The sequence below is a fragment of the Hypomesus transpacificus genome, chromosome 11 (assembly GCF_021917145.1).
Source record: "Hypomesus transpacificus isolate Combined female chromosome 11, fHypTra1, whole genome shotgun sequence".
NCBI classification, from domain to species: domain Eukaryota; kingdom Metazoa; phylum Chordata; class Actinopteri; order Osmeriformes; family Osmeridae; genus Hypomesus; species Hypomesus transpacificus.
This window is the reverse complement of record NC_061070.1, coordinates 8095756-8112930: the sequence shown is the minus strand read 5'-3', so window position 1 is coordinate 8112930 and position 17175 is coordinate 8095756. Positions and strand designations below refer to the sequence as shown.

The window sequence follows — 17175 nt, the reverse complement described above, 5'->3', positions numbered from 1 at the left end:
TTAACGTCACACAGATTATATTGTAGGTTTAATTTTGTACTGTATATATGAAAATGTTCCGGAGAGGGTTTAATCGCGTGCAAATCCTTATGCACGCAATATATTTGTAGGCATCAAACAATTGCATTGCAGCTTAAATCCTTTCAGTTACTGATACATTACATCCTCACTAATGCAGCCCAGAGCTGTTTTCAGTTCTTTTCAAAACTTGATTAATTGTCCTCAGCCATACAATCTACACAGTACAGGGTGTGAGATTTATTTTCAAAGACTCTTTCCTTACATTATAATTGCTACATGTTGTCACATTGGCAGTTTTGTAGAAAGGGTTTGGGGGGCTGGTTGTTGATATATCTTGTCATTGTATCGTGCCTGAAGTTAAGTCGGCCTGGACATGTTTATTCTGACAATCCCACTACAATCCCACACACAGTTCAGCATTACACTATCTAGTGAAAAAAAAGTTTTTATTTGTGGTGGACTATATCATTGATTCAGGCTACATTTACCTCAACGACCATAAGATCAAAAGGGAAATATTACACAACCAGTGTCTACAGGAGCACTTCAGAGTGGCAAATAGGATTATCACACAAGTAGATTAACATGCTATGCTTCCCAGAATACAATTGAGAAAGTCCCCAGGAGACAATAACTTTGACAAAAGACCGTCATAAAAATAAAGTGAAGAAAGCAATGTAACAACCACTTCATTTAAATACTACAATGTTACTGGGATACTGCCAATTTAATTTATTCTGCCTTGTTGGTGAGATGAGGTAATTCAATGACCTCAGTCACTTGCAGCACATATACCAACACACCCTACAAGGAAAATTTAAGTTTCAAATCAATGTGTAATGGATTATTTTTGACACAAACCAGTTCGGCTTCTAGAGATGGAAAGTTAAATTGAGTAAATGTCTGTATTTGGGATTTCTAGCAGTTCTCTCTCCATGCTTATATGGCACAGGAGAGGATTTCCATTTTGAATTCAGAGACCGAAACGTTTCACATTAACTCTTGCTGTTATACCCAAACAGATAATTCCCATCATGATCCTCTGTTGTGTTCAATCCTGTGTCAAGCCTTTGTTTTCTTTTGTTGTAGCAACAGAAGGTAATTTCTTACTGCTGTGATATTCGCTACAGAACATACAGCACAGTCAGGCTGAAATGTAAGGATAGAGATTTGTGACAGAGCTGTAAACTCTGATATGAAGTAAAGGTCGTTAGGACCAGACCCTTCAGAGCAGTAACATGGCTAGCTGACGTATTTCTTTGATCTCCATCAAAGAAATCAGGCTGCAAGGGCAAAACAATTCAAAGGATAAAACCCCAGTTTCATTTGAGTTACAAATGCACATTAATGAAAGAGTATTTTAATTTAAAATACATTATTCACATTTTAATAACAACATTTTATTAAGATGTTCATTCTATAATCCACAGTCTCCTTTACAGGGTGTCTGAGTTTCTATCTCCATTATGTCAGGACAAACCCGTCCATTCTGTGGAGAGTCCTTGGTGTAAATAGCCTGGTTGGAGGAAGAAGAAAAACTAAACTCCAGTCTGTCTCCCGAGTTAAATCGTGTCATTGGATTAGCTTGTGAGCATCTGCCTCAGTCATCTAGCAGTTGGACACGAACACCTTGAAAAGGACAGAGTTAGCATACTCTATAGATCTCTAAAGGCCATCTTCATGGTGCACTTCCATGACTTGGCTCTTTAGGATGAAGAATGTAAAGAAATTACATTTTCCACTGGTACTTATTTTAGCTTATCTCTGTTACGGTAAGTCTGTTTATTTTGTGTCTTCTCGTTTTACATGTATAATTGGCTTTTGGACATTCTTGTTAATTACTCATGCTGCTATGTTGTTAGAAAATGTTTGAGATCATGCTAGCCAGCAAATATCACATTTAGTGTTCACATTCTTCTTCTGTTCAGATTTTAATGTATGTCTTTCTTTGCTTCTCCTGCTTACCTGCTCACATAGTTGCATGTGAGTTCAGACTTGGTGGTACTATATTTATTATAGTTGTATTAGATATATATATATGATTTACTTCAAAGGCCTGAATGTGAACTGGGTTCATAGTGGACTTCATATTACCACAAATTCGGTCATGATATGATTTCCGAGGTTAGAGATCACTAAATTCAGAATTTACTTTAAGAGTGTGGTTATTTTTGGTATTGTTGACATAACCTCACCTGTAATCCTAGTCAAGGGGATAAAGAAAGCAAGGGCAGCTTGTGACTGTGTTATGTGAGTGTAAGACTCATGCCTCGGCTAGTGTTGGTATATTAAGTTGTGTTTTTTACAAAATGTCAATTGAGAATCTGAAGTGAATGGAGATATTCATTTGTGGTTCTGTCTCTTTTAGCACAAGGAGACTATGCCCCACATTTCTTTGACAATGGACCATACGGTGACAATGGAAACCTGGCTCTATTCAGTCTGTCAGAAGACACACCAGTCGGTGAGAAACACTTCCAAAATGAGAAGGAGTAGAATCGACAAGTATACCATTCATAAATAACATTATAGATTGGTGGAGTTTATCTTTTCTGGCCTACTGTAGCTTTGTGGGTGCAGAGTCACGTTAGCAGCTCATTGGGAAGTTTAAAACGTGAAGGAAGGCTTTAACAACATTCGCAACAGCTTTCTCTTTACACTTTCCATCAGATGAGGCCATACTGTATTATATTATTACCCAAGATGCATAGTTGGTGCCACAAGGCTTGGTGCCACCCACAAACAACAGCATACCATGAGTCTGCCTGTAGGTCATGTTATTATCAGGTTATTCTGTAACTGGGCTCCCCTGTTGAACAAATAGTTAAGCTGGGTCAATTTAGGTTTGCATCAAGAACTGTCTCACCATGACTTTTCCACAATACGTAGTAGTGCTCTTGCTTGAAAAATGTTCAGTACCAGATGTTGAATCCATTTGTTATTGCTCAGGCACACAGATCTATGCTCTCAATGGCACTGACCCAGAAGGTCAAGAGGTGAGGTATGGTGTGGCGTTTGAACCAGGATCTAAAGAGTTCTTCCGTGTAGACCCCAAGTCTGGCAACATTACATTGGTGGAACCACTGGATAGAGAGGTAACCGACGATGGAAAGCAGAAAGTGTCGTTTTTTTACTTGAATTTGAAATCCCACTTCATTACTGTGGTCAGTTCAGCAATCATCCAGCAATGGCTTACAGTAGGTTAAAAGGGCTGATGAACATAATATAGTGTTTGTTTTGTCTGTCACATAGAAACAAGATTCAATTGAAGTTTATGTCAGCATCACAGATGGCCGAAACAAGGTATGTGTATGTGATAAGAGATCAACTAAATATAACAATGTAGTGTGCGGATACACATATACAAATACAGGTGTTAACAACATAATATTTAGTCCTTCTGTATTCAGACAATAAAGGGAATAGTAGCCTAATAAATATGATAATAAGATTATTCTTCTGTCGTTGTAGGTCACAGAAAAAGTCACAGTGTTTGTAATGGATGCCAACGATGAGAGACCAGAGTTTGAAAACATGCCTTCCATTGTAGATGTCCCAGAGGTTTGTAAACAAAGACCAGTAGTGATGACCTTTCCAGGCTCTGTGACAACTCAGTAATTGGCTTACCAACAGTGGTCAACTGAGTTGTTATGTTTGTTGTTAGGTAGGAAGGGTTAAATTACAACCGCAATCAAAGTAATAGCATTGCTTTATTGCTTTGACCACAAAACGTGTACAAGCATCCGACAATCAGGCAAACTTGTCCAAAAAAGTAATTTTGTTGCAATTTTTCACATAAAGTGCAACTTTTAACGTTTTACATTTTACACCATCAATCCTGCAGAAAGGCCATTGTTGCTCCATCTATGCCACCTACTGATCTGACCTTTACTCCTAAATAGCACGATGAAGGTTTTTACCTCATAGGACAATATTTATCTTAAGAAATAGGCCAAAATGGAGAAAGAGTATGTGAAATGTAAAAAAAAACATATTATTTCAGAATGTGTTATCCCTTACACCCTGTCCTAATATCCATCTTGTTGATTCATCATGTGTCTTTCCCTAGACTACAGAGTCAGGTAACAGCATCTACAAAGTGAAGGCTGTGGACAAGGACACTGGCTCAGGAGGGTCTGTCACCTACTACCTGCAGGTAACAACAGACAGGGTGCAGGCCAAATGTCCATTCTGACCCAGCTCAGGGCCATGAGACCTTTTTGAGAAAAGCCTTTCCAAAATGTTGTCTGGGCGCAAAGTTAATCTGGAAATTAGTAGGGGAAATTTAACTGAAAGTACTGGAAATGACACTCGCATTATCATTCAGTGTGTCGTGTGTTTCTATATGCGTACACGCGTGTGTATGTGTGAGAGCAGTTATGGGGCAGGGGGATTAATTCACAATTACATTTGTGTGAGGTAGGCTACTGGAGGCTTAGAGGGCTGCTTTGGCAGGGGGTGGTGGGGAATGTTAGTTTGCACTTTGGGCTATTAGGAACAGTGAACAGCTGGGCCACTGTGACACTGACGCACTGTTAACATCTGGACACAAAATGTTACCTGCCTACCATGCTTTAGGCATACAGGCTCTTTATACCCCCCCCCCCCATATATTGAGATGCAAAGTAAATGTGTCCTAGTTGAGATATCCGAAGAGTGGTGTGTATACATATGTGTTCAAGAGATTGCTGGGGGCAGGGGCTTACGTGATAGGAAGGCTTTTTTTTCTTCATGTCCTTCATGACATTCAAAAGACCTTTTGAAACCAAATGCCTTTGTCTCGTTTAGCAGAGCACTCAGGACAGTAAGTTCTCCATAGACAGACACAGCGGCGTCCTCCGCATCAAACCTGGGGAGAGCCTGGACTATGAGCAGGCGCGGACCCACTTTGTCACAGTGGTGGCAAAGGTAAATGGAAATGACTGTACTCTCAATGATTTTCTTTACTATCTTAATCACTTTGTCCACTTTGCCAAACATGTATGTATATATCATCTATAAATAACCAAAAGGATAGCACCCGTCTAAAGCCCCACACAGGAAGGATGTGTCCTGGCTTGTTAGGACCTTGAGGAGCACTATTAAACACACCCCTGCAACACCTCCCCTCTGAGTCAGATCCAAAGGCTAGACTTGTCTTTTTTCTATCTTAGGATGGTGGGGGGGATTTCAACGGCAAGGAGCAGGTGATGTCATCTTCTGCCACCCTGACCATCAACGTCATCGATATCCAGGACACACCGCCCGCCTTTGTGGGGACTCCCTATTTTGGCTATGTCTACGAAGTGTCTTCCCCGGTGAGTGTATCTGTTGTACTCAGTGACCCCGGAACATAGGAAGTTATCATGTTGCATGCCAGCGTTACTTTAATAAGATACCTCACTCATGTTGCTCTTGCATAGATAACTGTACAAAAACCTTGACCTTGGTTTGTTTGAACGGAACGTTGTAGTTTAGATCCAGATCCAAATTTGACTTCAAACTTTCCCCATTTCCAAAAGATGTCAGTGCATGTATTTTATTGCAGACTGATGCAAGTTTCTGGGTACAGAAGTTTGATGACATGTAATTGGCTGGAGTGCTGCTTGATCCCTTATCCTCATTTACTGGAGTGTCCCCTATGCCAGCTAAAAGCCCACAATGATACTCACTGATCAGTGGATCTGCACAGATGTCACATTGCATCTTCGCAGCATGAAACCGATAAAATGACTAGATCTGATTATGAGGCACCGAGTGTTGCAGCACATGTGAAAAATATCCACTGAAGTTGGTGTCACACATTGCCATTTGCTAGGAGTAAGATCTCTACTGTGTCTTGTGAGATATTTTATTAAACTGACATGAAACCTTAAATCCGGTGAGGTAACTGTTTTTTGCTTATGCCAGCTGTATTTATCCTAGCTACCCTAATGCTCCCAAAGCAGATTACCAATCCTGTTTTACCAATTACTTTCATTTGTTTAATAGCTCTTTTTCTCATAATAAGAGTTTCATTTTGTTCGCAGGGCTCAGAAATATACACTGTCCTTGCCAAGGATGGAGACGTGGGGAACCCAAACCCGATCCATTACTCCATAGAGAGTGGTAAGCGTTTCACATTATCCACGTGGCTGCTGTGAAATGGCCTTTTCTGGCCTATCAGTGTTTATAAACCTTTTCCTGGTGTACTTTGCAGGTGCAGATGGGGTTTTTGGCATCAACAAAACCAGCGGGTGTATCCGCTTGTTAATTTACCCTGTCAATCTAAAGAGAGAGATATTCAACATCAAAGTCAAGGTGGGATTACATTCACACATCCATGAAGACAGTCTGCTCGGTAGAACCAGTGGTGTGGACTAGTGTGCCCATGATATTTTGGACCAACTCTTTCCTAGTTGCCAATTAACAAGCTTTCTGACCAGTTAGTCTTTGGGTGTGGCTGGACTTTATGTTTGAACTTTTAGAAGGTTCAATCCGAGTAGTTTTGCCAACATTAGTATATGAGTCTAAAACACTGTTAGTCAGTACACATACTCCATCACTCTTAACACAATCCTTGCAATGATCCCAAAAATATGTATCGTACACATGTTAGACTTAGCTCTGTGAATTTGAATGTGTTTGTTATTACAGCAGATTTGAAGGTTAAATGTTTTTACCCTCATTTCACAAAAGCTGTAGTCATATTGCTTTGTTTCTCTCTTTCCCTCTCTTTCTCACCAGGCCTCAGAGGTCAGCCCGGATGGAGACTTTTTGGACTTTGGTTTAACCACGGTTGTGATTCGAGTTGTGGACCTCAACAACCATCCACCAACATTCTTCGGTGAAAATGGACCACAGAACATGTTTGAGATGACCATGTATGAGCACCCCCCTGAGGGAGAGATCCTTAGGGGTCTGAAGATCACCGTCAATGATTCTGATCAGGTGGGTCTAGCTTTCATTTCTGAATGTCATAGACCTCCTACCAGTGTTTGCATGGTGTCAGAATTCTTAAGGGGTACCCAAAGTCGATGGTGGGTGGGGAGGTGATTCGCACATAAGGACCCCCCACCACCCACTTCACCCCCCAATCCTTGAGGTTCCTTAAATCTTATGAGGGATAAAATCAAACACTACTATTCTAACTTCAAAATACTAAAAGAAAAAGTATACGCTGATGCATTTAACTGTGCTCAGAAGCAGTAAGAGATCCAACTGGACGGACAACTGAAGCTTACAAAATATCCTTATTGTAGTGTTGTTTGTACTTTGTAATAATATTATTGTATTTGAATAATTGAATGTAATGGTTGTACAACAAAAATAGCTTTTGGATCAAATAGAGTCAAAAGAGCAGACTGCCAGAGTGACCTACTGTCTGCACGCTGATATGAAAAAGTATTTGTCTAACTTACTTTTTGACATTACAACAACTCTGTGAACCAACTAAAACAAACAGGTGGTCTTAGCAAGCCCTTTTGTCACATTATGTAAACCCCAATTATGGCTCCAATCCATATGACCAACAGTAAGGAATTGACCGAGGGTCAATTCATGTATGTTTCCTCTACAATGTAATATTTACTGAATGTACTGATTCATCTGCAAAGCTTCCATAACAAAAGACCAGTGATGAGACTCACTAAATATGTATGTGTATCCATGTAATTCAAGGTATACCAGATTCAGTAGAACCACTGTGCACAGTTCAGCAGGCCGAAACAGCTTGTTCTTCTACATCAGCTTCTATTAGCGTTAACTTTAAAAAGAGGGTTTTGGTTTGTGTCCCACAGGGGGCTAATGCTAAGTTCAACCTGAGACTGATAGGCCCGGGGCGAATGCTACGAGTGGTTCCTCAGACAGTACTCAACGAGGCACAGGTCACCATTCTGGTAGAGGACTCTGCTGCTATGGACTACGAGAAACACCAGTTTTTGACCTACAAGGTCAGTATGTGAGACTCTCTGGTCTCTTTCATGCTAGGCACATTTTATACACAAATCTAACCATGATGTGAATGAGCAGTTTTGTTTTTTATTCGCATTATCTCTTTACCCCATAGCTCCTTGCTGTGGAGATTGATACCCCTGAGAGGTTCAGTGCCACTGCAGACATTGTGATTCATCTCCTCGACTCAAATGACAATGCTCCAAAGTTCTCCTCTGACTACTACATCGCCCGAATTCCCGAAAACTCCCCAGGTGGTTCCAATGTGGTGGCAGTGACGGTGAGCCTACATATGCATATTCATCCCCACCAAAAATACATCCCAAAGCCAAAGCACGTCATTCACTCTAGGCTAAGAGGTATGGTGATTTGAACAAAATACTTATGTGAGCCATTAATTCCCTAAATGTCGAATTTTTGGGGCGTTGGGATAATATGTAAAAAAAACAACATGTAGATAAGAGCTAAATGCAGTAAGCTGCCAGATGGCTATCACTTTCATTTTGTTGTGTAACTCCAAATCCCCCCCACCCACCCCTTTTTTCTTCATTGCACATGCCGCAGTAGCCTGACGTTGTCATACTCATAATTCTAGTCAGAATATGAGTCTGTAAACTCTCCGTTGGGCTGTGACTACGGGGCGTGTTTCAACCGAACTCGTAAAACAAATGCCTCTTCGCTCAATTGGATAGAGCTACAACCAATCAGAGCAACGTAATATGTTGTTTGTTGAAAACGAATTCAACCCAAGCGCTCTTTCGTGACGTTGTTGATTACGTTACTGTTGATCATCTGTCCATCATCGTATAAAGCCCGCCCTGGCAATTTCATTGGTCCGTCCCGATTCTGGTTTTCTGTAGTTGTCCCCAATACGAGACCCTCCAGACCCAACCTCCCGACCAAATTTTTTTGTGGGCGGGGAGAAGTTGGGCTGGCAGCCAGGCTAATGCCGCAGCAATACAGCTCCTTTGGGGCACAATGTTACGTATAATATTGGCACTGTTAACAGTGGTGGAAAAACTATAGGATGTAAGAAAAAAATACATATATTAGTAAAAGTATACATTCCCCCTCCATGCATTCAATTTCATGCATGGATTGAAATTACAAATAAAATGCAAAAACTTTTTTTTTATAACATTTCTTATTATAAGTTATCACAAGAAATCTTGTATGTTCTGTTGCACCACAGACCCATGAATGAAGAATGTATAGTTCATTTTTAACGTCAGCACACAGGGCTTAGTGCAAGAGGGTTAAGGCAGATTATGCCAGGATACTGGGGGGTGGACATGGGCATTCTTTGGGGCTGTGTTCTTTCATGTTTCGGCAGGTACATTGTTAGACTAAGAGGAAAGGTACTGGGCACAAACAAGGAACCATGTAATGCTGGTGTATTGTGTAATCCTATAGTGTAATGAAAAGATGGGTAACTATATAGAGATAAAGATAACCTAAATTCACAAGGCTGAGATGGTGGTTAGCAGACGTAAAAAATATAAAATATCTGGAGACGCTCAACATCCCCAACATATTGCTAAATCTGGAACGGTATATGTAGGCTACTGTATGCATAATATATTTCAGGCATACTCTATAAAACTTCTGTCGATGTGAAACTTATAGTTGATCATCTACAAAACTACCAATAAATGTTATGTGAATATTCTTGAACTGATTCGATTTATGAAATATATCTGCCTGAATAATGACAAATTATAGTCATATCCCAAAGGGGCTATAGTCTTGGCCTCTGAGTTGAGCCAGAATGGGCAGGGTTGAGTCAGAAAGCCTTTTGTTGTTTTTAAGATTGCCTTATTATTGTTTTAGTTGAATACATGTTTTAGCAAAGCTTGCTTACTATGTGCTTTTCTCTTTATATATAATTTTATATTTGATTTTGTAATATAAAATAATCCAGTGCTGAGCCAGTGCACATGAGTGCACTCAATTCAACACCTTCACACAATGGAAACCCTTGCGCTTTACAGTATTTAAAAGCCATATTGCTCTATAAATAAATGTGCTTGGTTGACTGATTGAAGAGACAACATTTCAAAGACTAATTTAAATTATAATGTGTAAAAAATGGCTGAACAGACTATTTGGGAGGAAGAGCAGCAGTGCTGTAATGCACCGCTCTTCCCCCCAACACCTCCCCCAAACACACCCTTAACCTTCGACTTCCACCCCTTGGCATATTTTGTGGAATCCACAAAAACGCACCTTAGGTGGCATGCAAAATGCTCGAAGCCAGACTCATATGACAGCTGCCCCAGACAAGTGGGAGCAACATGTGGCCCAGATGTTAAATCCTTCCCATACAGGGACGCCTCACAGGTTCACCACCATGATCCCAGGCAGTTTCAATTAAATGAAAGAGCAGACTGGTAGACAGGCAGCTGGTGACCATGGACTCAGACTAACACACTGTAAAGCCAACATAAGACAGACAGATGAGCCGATGCTGCATGTTAATTTCAATAATCAAAAGACAGGCTTTTAATAGGTGATCCCCAATAAAGGCTCATTTATTCATGCATTAATTCATTCTTTTGTTGCGTAACATAACAGTTTTAATTATGCTTCATACTTCTCTCATCTTTTTCTTAGGCGACAGATCCCGACTCTGGGCTCTGGGGGGAGGTCAAATACTCCATCTACGGTTCAGGGGCAGACCTGTAAGTAGCTGCTAGTACTGAAGTCTTCTACCTACCCTTCTCTTCCTTCAGTCTGCCTGCTCAGCGCTACTATTTCTGTCTGTACTTCTTTCACTCTCTCTCTCTCACCCCCTCCTTCTCTTGCTTTGTCCAGTCAGTTGGCCACGTGAAGTGATTATGTGATAGAGGAGCTAGGGAGTCAGCAGAGAATACCAGCTGGTTGGCGTCCAGCAGACCAGAATAAACCCCTACTAAAAACCACAATCGCTTATGCAACATTATTAGTGCCCTCATGCACATACTGTTTATCGGGGGGAAAAGCAGGGCCGAAAATGGTACCACAGTGTTTTGGAGAATGAACGTTAACCAGGGATCAGATCTGTTTTATGCTGTAATAGAGTTCACCTTAGTGCAAAGCAGTCTGGTCCTGGAGAGCTACTGTACTTCCTGTGACCCCAGTTGTAACTAACCTGATTCATCTTATTATAAAGGAATTATTAGAATCAGGTGCACAATAGGGTGGGAGTAAACAACTTCCCACCTTAAGATATTCTCACTTGATTCTTTTTGTTGATACAATCTTTATTTTATGAAGTTTTAAGTCATAAATGCCCCTAATATTGATCATGTTTTACTAACACCCACCAGAAAGGTCACAAGACACACCTGTAACTGCTTAGTCAAAATAAAACAAGCACACTTTGGGTTCACTTTGTGGCCAATCCAAATTCATCCAGAGGGAGGTCAGGCAGATATGCTATCTGGGGATAAGCCACAAAGCACACTACCTCCCTGTAAGCTGCAAATACATATGGCAGCATTAGACAGCCAAGGGAAAACTCCCTTTTCAAAGTTGAGCTTAAATTCTGTCTCTCATAAATTCGCTTAAGCATTGTAGTCCTTTGGAGGATTTCCTGGTATTTTCTTTCAATTCTTTTTTATTAAGATTTCAAATGGATTGAGCCCAGTAATATCTAAAAAAAATCCTCAGACTGAGTCATGCAACTTCCTGGAAAATGGGTTCACATATCTGTCATTCCTCTTCTTTTAGTCAGTGACGCTAAATTGTCTTTAGCTCTTTGTCTTTAACATTCCAAATATACAGTAAGCGTTCTGAAAAAACAGTATATGTACACATGGGTGTACTTGTTTTACGCTTCAGCTCAGCAACAACACAGCAACAACACAGTTTAGTCCAGATTTTTTTCTTCACTTTATTCAGTCATACAGCTGTGAAATCCATCCCATTGTGCTAAAGGTGAACCACGTCACTATGTTAGAGTGAGAGTGGTGCTGTGTAACTAGATTAGACAAAACAGGTTTAGAAATGTCAGTTTCTTATAGCCTATTATAACAGAACTTTTGACCCATGCAGTACCTTGGAGAGGGTTTGGTGGGGATTTAGAGAATTTGGGGATCTTGTTTGCTAATCTAGAGCATGGCATTTGAAATGAGAAAATAATGCATGGCATTTGAATGTCTAAAATAATGCTGGTTAAAGGGTTAATACATGGTTGTCATCAGACCAATACTATGGTCTAATCTCAGACCCTTTTTCAGCATACACCATTCACTACTGTATCGTATTGTCCCCTACTGTACATCTATGGCTGTAATCCTCTAATGGGATTGGAGGAAGAAATAGACTGTTCTCCATTGATGTGCAACTAATTACCTCTTGATGGGACAAAGTGACAGAACTGTTGACTTACCAGTAGGCCCAGTTACTAACATCAAGTGAAATACATGTTATGTTTTAACTGTTTAAATTACTTTGGAAGCTGTAATATGCATTGTGTAATATTCCTTCATTTTGTTGAAAGTGGTAAAGGACAGATAGGGCTACCTTTTGCTACTATCTTTAACCTTCAAGATGAGGATAAAGGAGATAGTGAGAGTTCAATGTGAAACGTTTAGAGAGAGTTCACATAGTTGAAAACAGATGTATTGCCCATTATCACATTTGACTTGAATTGGACCATGCTGTGCAAATACATAAAGAATCTGTGCTTCCACTTAAAGACATCAGAGATAATTATGGTTCAATCTATAATTATTTTATATATCATATCGTAAACTAGTTTGAGAAGACTTGTACCTCCACATATTTGCTTCTTTAAATGATGCTCTATATGAACCCCAGTTCTTCAACATAACATTCTTAATTTCCTTTGGCTTCAACCTCATGATATCACAGGACTATAATTCATTGAAAAATACAAATTCTGTAGTGTAATGAATCATAGGCGGATACACATTACGGTACTACATAGACCAGGGGTGTGGAACCTTTTTTCTGCCAAGGGCCATTTGGATATTTATAAAATCATCAACTTAAAAATGTGCCTGCTATATTTTGTCAAACATTTAATTGACTCACCCCTAATGTGATGGCTGGAACTGCTTCTCTTAGGTGAGGTTTGTGATGTTAGCTGGCAGGACCGGGTGCAGCCTGCTTTGACTTGAGTTGCAGTTATCATTTCTGGGTGGGGGGGTATCATGATTACGGAAAGGGATCGTATTGTTTTTATATTGCTACAATTTTTTTGACTGCTTATCGATCAAAGTGTTAATCAGGGTACATTGGCGACGCTGCATGCCTCCACGTTCCTCTTTCACATATTTAAATAGTGCTGCTGCCAACGAATAATGCACCTAATAATATGGTGCTTGCAGTGCCATGGCGGGCCGTACAAAATAATTTTGGACGTTCCCCACCCCTGACATAGACAAAAGAAAAAACTAAAGATAAATGTTTTTTATAGGTTCCTGATCCAGCATGCATCTGGTATCATCTACACTCAGCCATGGGCCAATCTGGATGCTGAGGTCAAGTCAAAGTACAACTTCTACGTCAAGGCCGAAGACACAGAGGGGAAATACAGCCTGGCTGAGGTGTTTGTCACCGTGCTGGACCTAAACGACCACTCGCCAGAGTTCAATGATAACTTTCTGGAGAAGACCATGGTCATTGGAGCACCAGTGAAAATAGAGGTTTGTTTTGCCATATGGGTCATGAGCCATGAGCCAAACTTTGATTGAATGAATCTACTTTGGCTGTATTTTAAATGTTACCCAGAATAATATGTGTGTACTACTGTATTCTTGAATGACCATTACAGGCTGTGGATGACGATGCAGAGGAACCCAACAATGTAATTGAATACTCCATAATGAAGGCTGACCCAGATAACATCTTTGACATCAATGCCGACACGGGTGAAATAAAGCTCAAGTCCTACATCAAGTCCATGGATATTGTCCAGAACATCACCAAGCAGAAGGACTGCACCTGGTCTGTAGTGGTCCAGGCACGCGACCGGGGTTCACCATCCTTTAGCACCACCACTGTGGTCAAGATAGACATCACAGAAGCGGTAAGTGTGTAGTAATTGCATGGCACAGAACACTCTAAACCCTTCCGAAATGCAGTACCCACCATTTAAAAAAGACTAATGTAATATCAGATATTTACTAGTGTAATATTTTCAATTATAGGAGCTGTCTTCTGAATTTTGATTGGATAAAAAAAAATTGAGGATCAAATTAATAATCCAATTTATGATTATAATAATTGGTTAATTAAAAATATATGTGATGTAATGTAACCCTTTTTATGACGCAGGGTAACATTTAAAATCTACTCCATTTCAATAAAATCCACCAAAACAAATACATTTATGCCTGAAGCTTTGAGCATTAGAACATGTTAGATCTGATTTCCTATAATGGTGTCCCTTGCTAGTTTTTACCCTTCAGTCCTTATGGTTTGTAGGTCATGGCTTTGGTATGCAGTTTTTTGTTGCAGTTGTGTGTGATCATTATCGGTCAGAATCTCTCACGAAAGCAGTTCCACGCAGTACTGAACCCTAGATTTCACTGACTGTCTTTAACATAGAGTAGCAAACATCACAGCCCTAAATGATCAAATCTCATCTAAATGCCCATATTGTGTTTGCAGATCAAATCCAGATTTATCACGTACTTCATGAGCCTAAAGAAGCGTCCCGGGGCTGTGTTTGGGATTTGTTTGAGCTTTGTCAGCCTCGCCATTTCAGTGACAGTCTTCATTTCAACACTTATTTACTGGAGCTCTGTGAAAAAGTCTCGTATCCGGCCTCAGGGCAAGATCAGAAAGATTATACGGAGGCCCATGCCATAGATGAAGTTTGCCTTGAGATCATCCAGAACTCCTGTTTTCTTCACTTTGGGATACGACTAAGACACTGACTGTATTGTTTTTTTCTTTAAAGACACCTAATTCCATGTGGTTGTACAAGGGTCGGATATGTGTCTGTAAAAGAGTACAGGAGCACAAAAGAAACTTGGGTTTGCATCTTTTTAGGATTCGTTTCTTATCTAGGCGCACAACAATCTGTTTTCTGTACCCATAATATGATGTTCCGTTTTTCAAATCAAACCAATAACATGTCCATGGAAAACGCATGGACATGAAATGGCATGCAAATGCAACACTGCATGGTTTCGTGCCCCTTCAACCCTTCTGATCTTGTCTTGATTGACCTGTATATTAACAGACAAAAACAAACTATGGTAGTAGGCTGACAGATTTTGTCCCATAAAATCATAAGCAGGATTTAGTTGTATTGTACATATGCATACAGTGATTTGCTCATTGCACACTGTAGTAGTTGAAGCATAGCTGCTGACTTATCTGGGATTCCCTAGTAGTGCAACCGTCCTGCCATTGGCTTGGGTGTCAATGTCCAAATGATAACACATGCAGTACTTCACAAGTGACAATAAATAGGAGTTAGTAACTGTCTACAGCAGTCTCGTGATTTCAGTCCCATGGACGTGACTTCTTTCTGTGCTCTTTTACAGACTCAACTCAGGGGGGGGCCTTTGGCGTCCTTTTTAATGCGTAGTAGAGACAAGCCATTGCAAATCCTAGGCGTAATCGCTGGTTTTATTAGTATCATGGTCATTGTCACAGTCTTCATCTCCACCGCAATGTTCTTGCGCAACAAAAAGTCAAACAGGATCCTGCCCAACCGGCGCATTCGGAGGCGACCTCGACACCAGCAGCCCTGGACTTTCAAGAGCCCCTTTAAGAAACCGGATAACCCTGGAGAGAAGTTTGTTGTGGAAGAGCCAGAGCTTGAAGAGGTGGATAACATTAATTGTAACAACAACTTGGTGGACTACCACTACCGGCCACCAGCTCCTCTCCCATCTGCCCCCGCACTGCCCCCTCCCGGCTACGGCTACTCCAGGCCGGGGGACAGGCAATGGGTGGTTCCCACTGTGTCTAGCACAGTGACTGCCAAGCCTAAGAGTAAATCCTTAAGGGACAGAGAGAACAGTGTGAACGTTGCGCTGGTGTCGGAGCTCAAAATGAGACTGGAACAGAAGAGGATGCAAAACCGCTACTAGGATGTGTGTGTGTTTGCATGTGTTGGTGGAGGTTTATGTGTGTATGGGAATGTGTGTATCCATTTAAGATAGGATAAACTCATCATGGTTATTTTATAGAGGCTTTACAATGTATAATTGTATAAGGGCAAACTCACCTCATATCTCCTTTCTTTCTAAGCTATTTGTGTGATGTTCAATGCATTCATGTTTATATTGTTTGATATATTTTGTATGTGTTTCAGCATATGCTGATGTAAAATTCTGGACTGATGAAGCCTACATCGATTTGTTGATAGTTGTTTACAGTCCTCCCTGGGCCTCAGGTCCTTTGTAGGTCATTGGAATGAGGCAATGGACAACATCTTACAGTGCCAGGTTGCTATTTGGTGTTGATCCAAGCTCCTTACAGGGGCTTTAATGTCTAAAGAGATCAACCAAGGGAGGTGAACTCAACTGATCACCTGATGAAGACATCTAATCCAACTACTTTGGTGTAAAGCAACATGCATTCGTCCCAAACACTTGACACATTGGAAACCATTTCAAATGAATCATGCTTGAGGTCACTTGCTGTCTGTAATGTAACTGCCATTGGCCACAATGTGTGTCATTGTATTTCATGTGTTTATGTGTTTCTGTTACAGACTGGAAATATAGACAGACAGGTTGCAATTTTTCCAAACTCTTATGTTTTACCACAAACAAATACCTAATAAAAAACTCACTTCAGTTGTCTTTGGGCATTTTTTTCCAAACGTGTTTATTAACTTATTATCTCTGTTCTATTTATAAATAACACAGAGTGTTACCACTAGATAATAATGTCCATTGTCGTCCATTGAACTTGAATGCACTGATATTACGTTGTTTTCAATTAAGTCAAATGTGACTAAAACCTGTTAAGGGACAAGGGAAGCTGTTTACTATTTTGTGGCCCAAGGCTTAGTCAAGATGTACACTTTGCAGATCATTTTCTGTGCCCTCCTCTTCCCCCTGCTGGACAGGAGAAGATGGAATTCCCACACAACCAGATAGAACATCGAAGTAGGATGGGCTTGAATGCTATTCTTTGTTGTACATACTGATTATATATATATATATATATATATATATATATATATATATATATATATACTGAAGTTTATACTTCCAATACTGGTCAAATGTAAAGCTTCTTGTTGCTGTCTCTAAACTGGGGCCCATA

The 17175-nt window shown here is 40.3% G+C and overlaps 1 protein-coding gene across 1 annotated transcript; it reads left to right on the top strand.

The window, feature by feature from the left end:
* The first annotated feature begins 1728 nt into the window (after positions 1–1728).
* Positions 1729–16028, top strand: cdhr1a (cadherin-related family member 1a). The gene is made up of 17 exons (XM_047029919.1): positions 1729–1793; positions 2390–2485; positions 2971–3116; positions 3274–3324; positions 3493–3582; positions 4091–4177; positions 4813–4929; positions 5175–5318; positions 6030–6108; positions 6200–6300; positions 6727–6930; positions 7779–7931; positions 8048–8212; positions 10546–10613; positions 13358–13586; positions 13715–13969; positions 15438–16028. Exons 1-17 carry the CDS (start codon positions 1733–1735, stop codon positions 15987–15989), a joined length of 2598 nt encoding a protein of 865 aa, XP_046885875.1. The 5' UTR covers positions 1729–1732; the 3' UTR covers positions 15990–16028.
* Positions 16029–17175: the final 1147 nt, after the last annotated feature.

Coding starts and splice junctions, on each gene's coding strand:
- cdhr1a (XM_047029919.1), top strand. CDS start 1,733: ATGAAGAATGTAAAGAAATTACATTTTCCACTGGTACTTATTTTAGCT. Junction 3,583..4,090: donor CCATTGTAGATGTCCCAGAG/GTTTGTAAACAA, acceptor GTCTTTCCCTAG/ACTACAGAGTCAGGTAACAG. Junction 6,109..6,199: donor CCATTACTCCATAGAGAGTG/GTAAGCGTTTCA, acceptor TGTACTTTGCAG/GTGCAGATGGGGTTTTTGGC.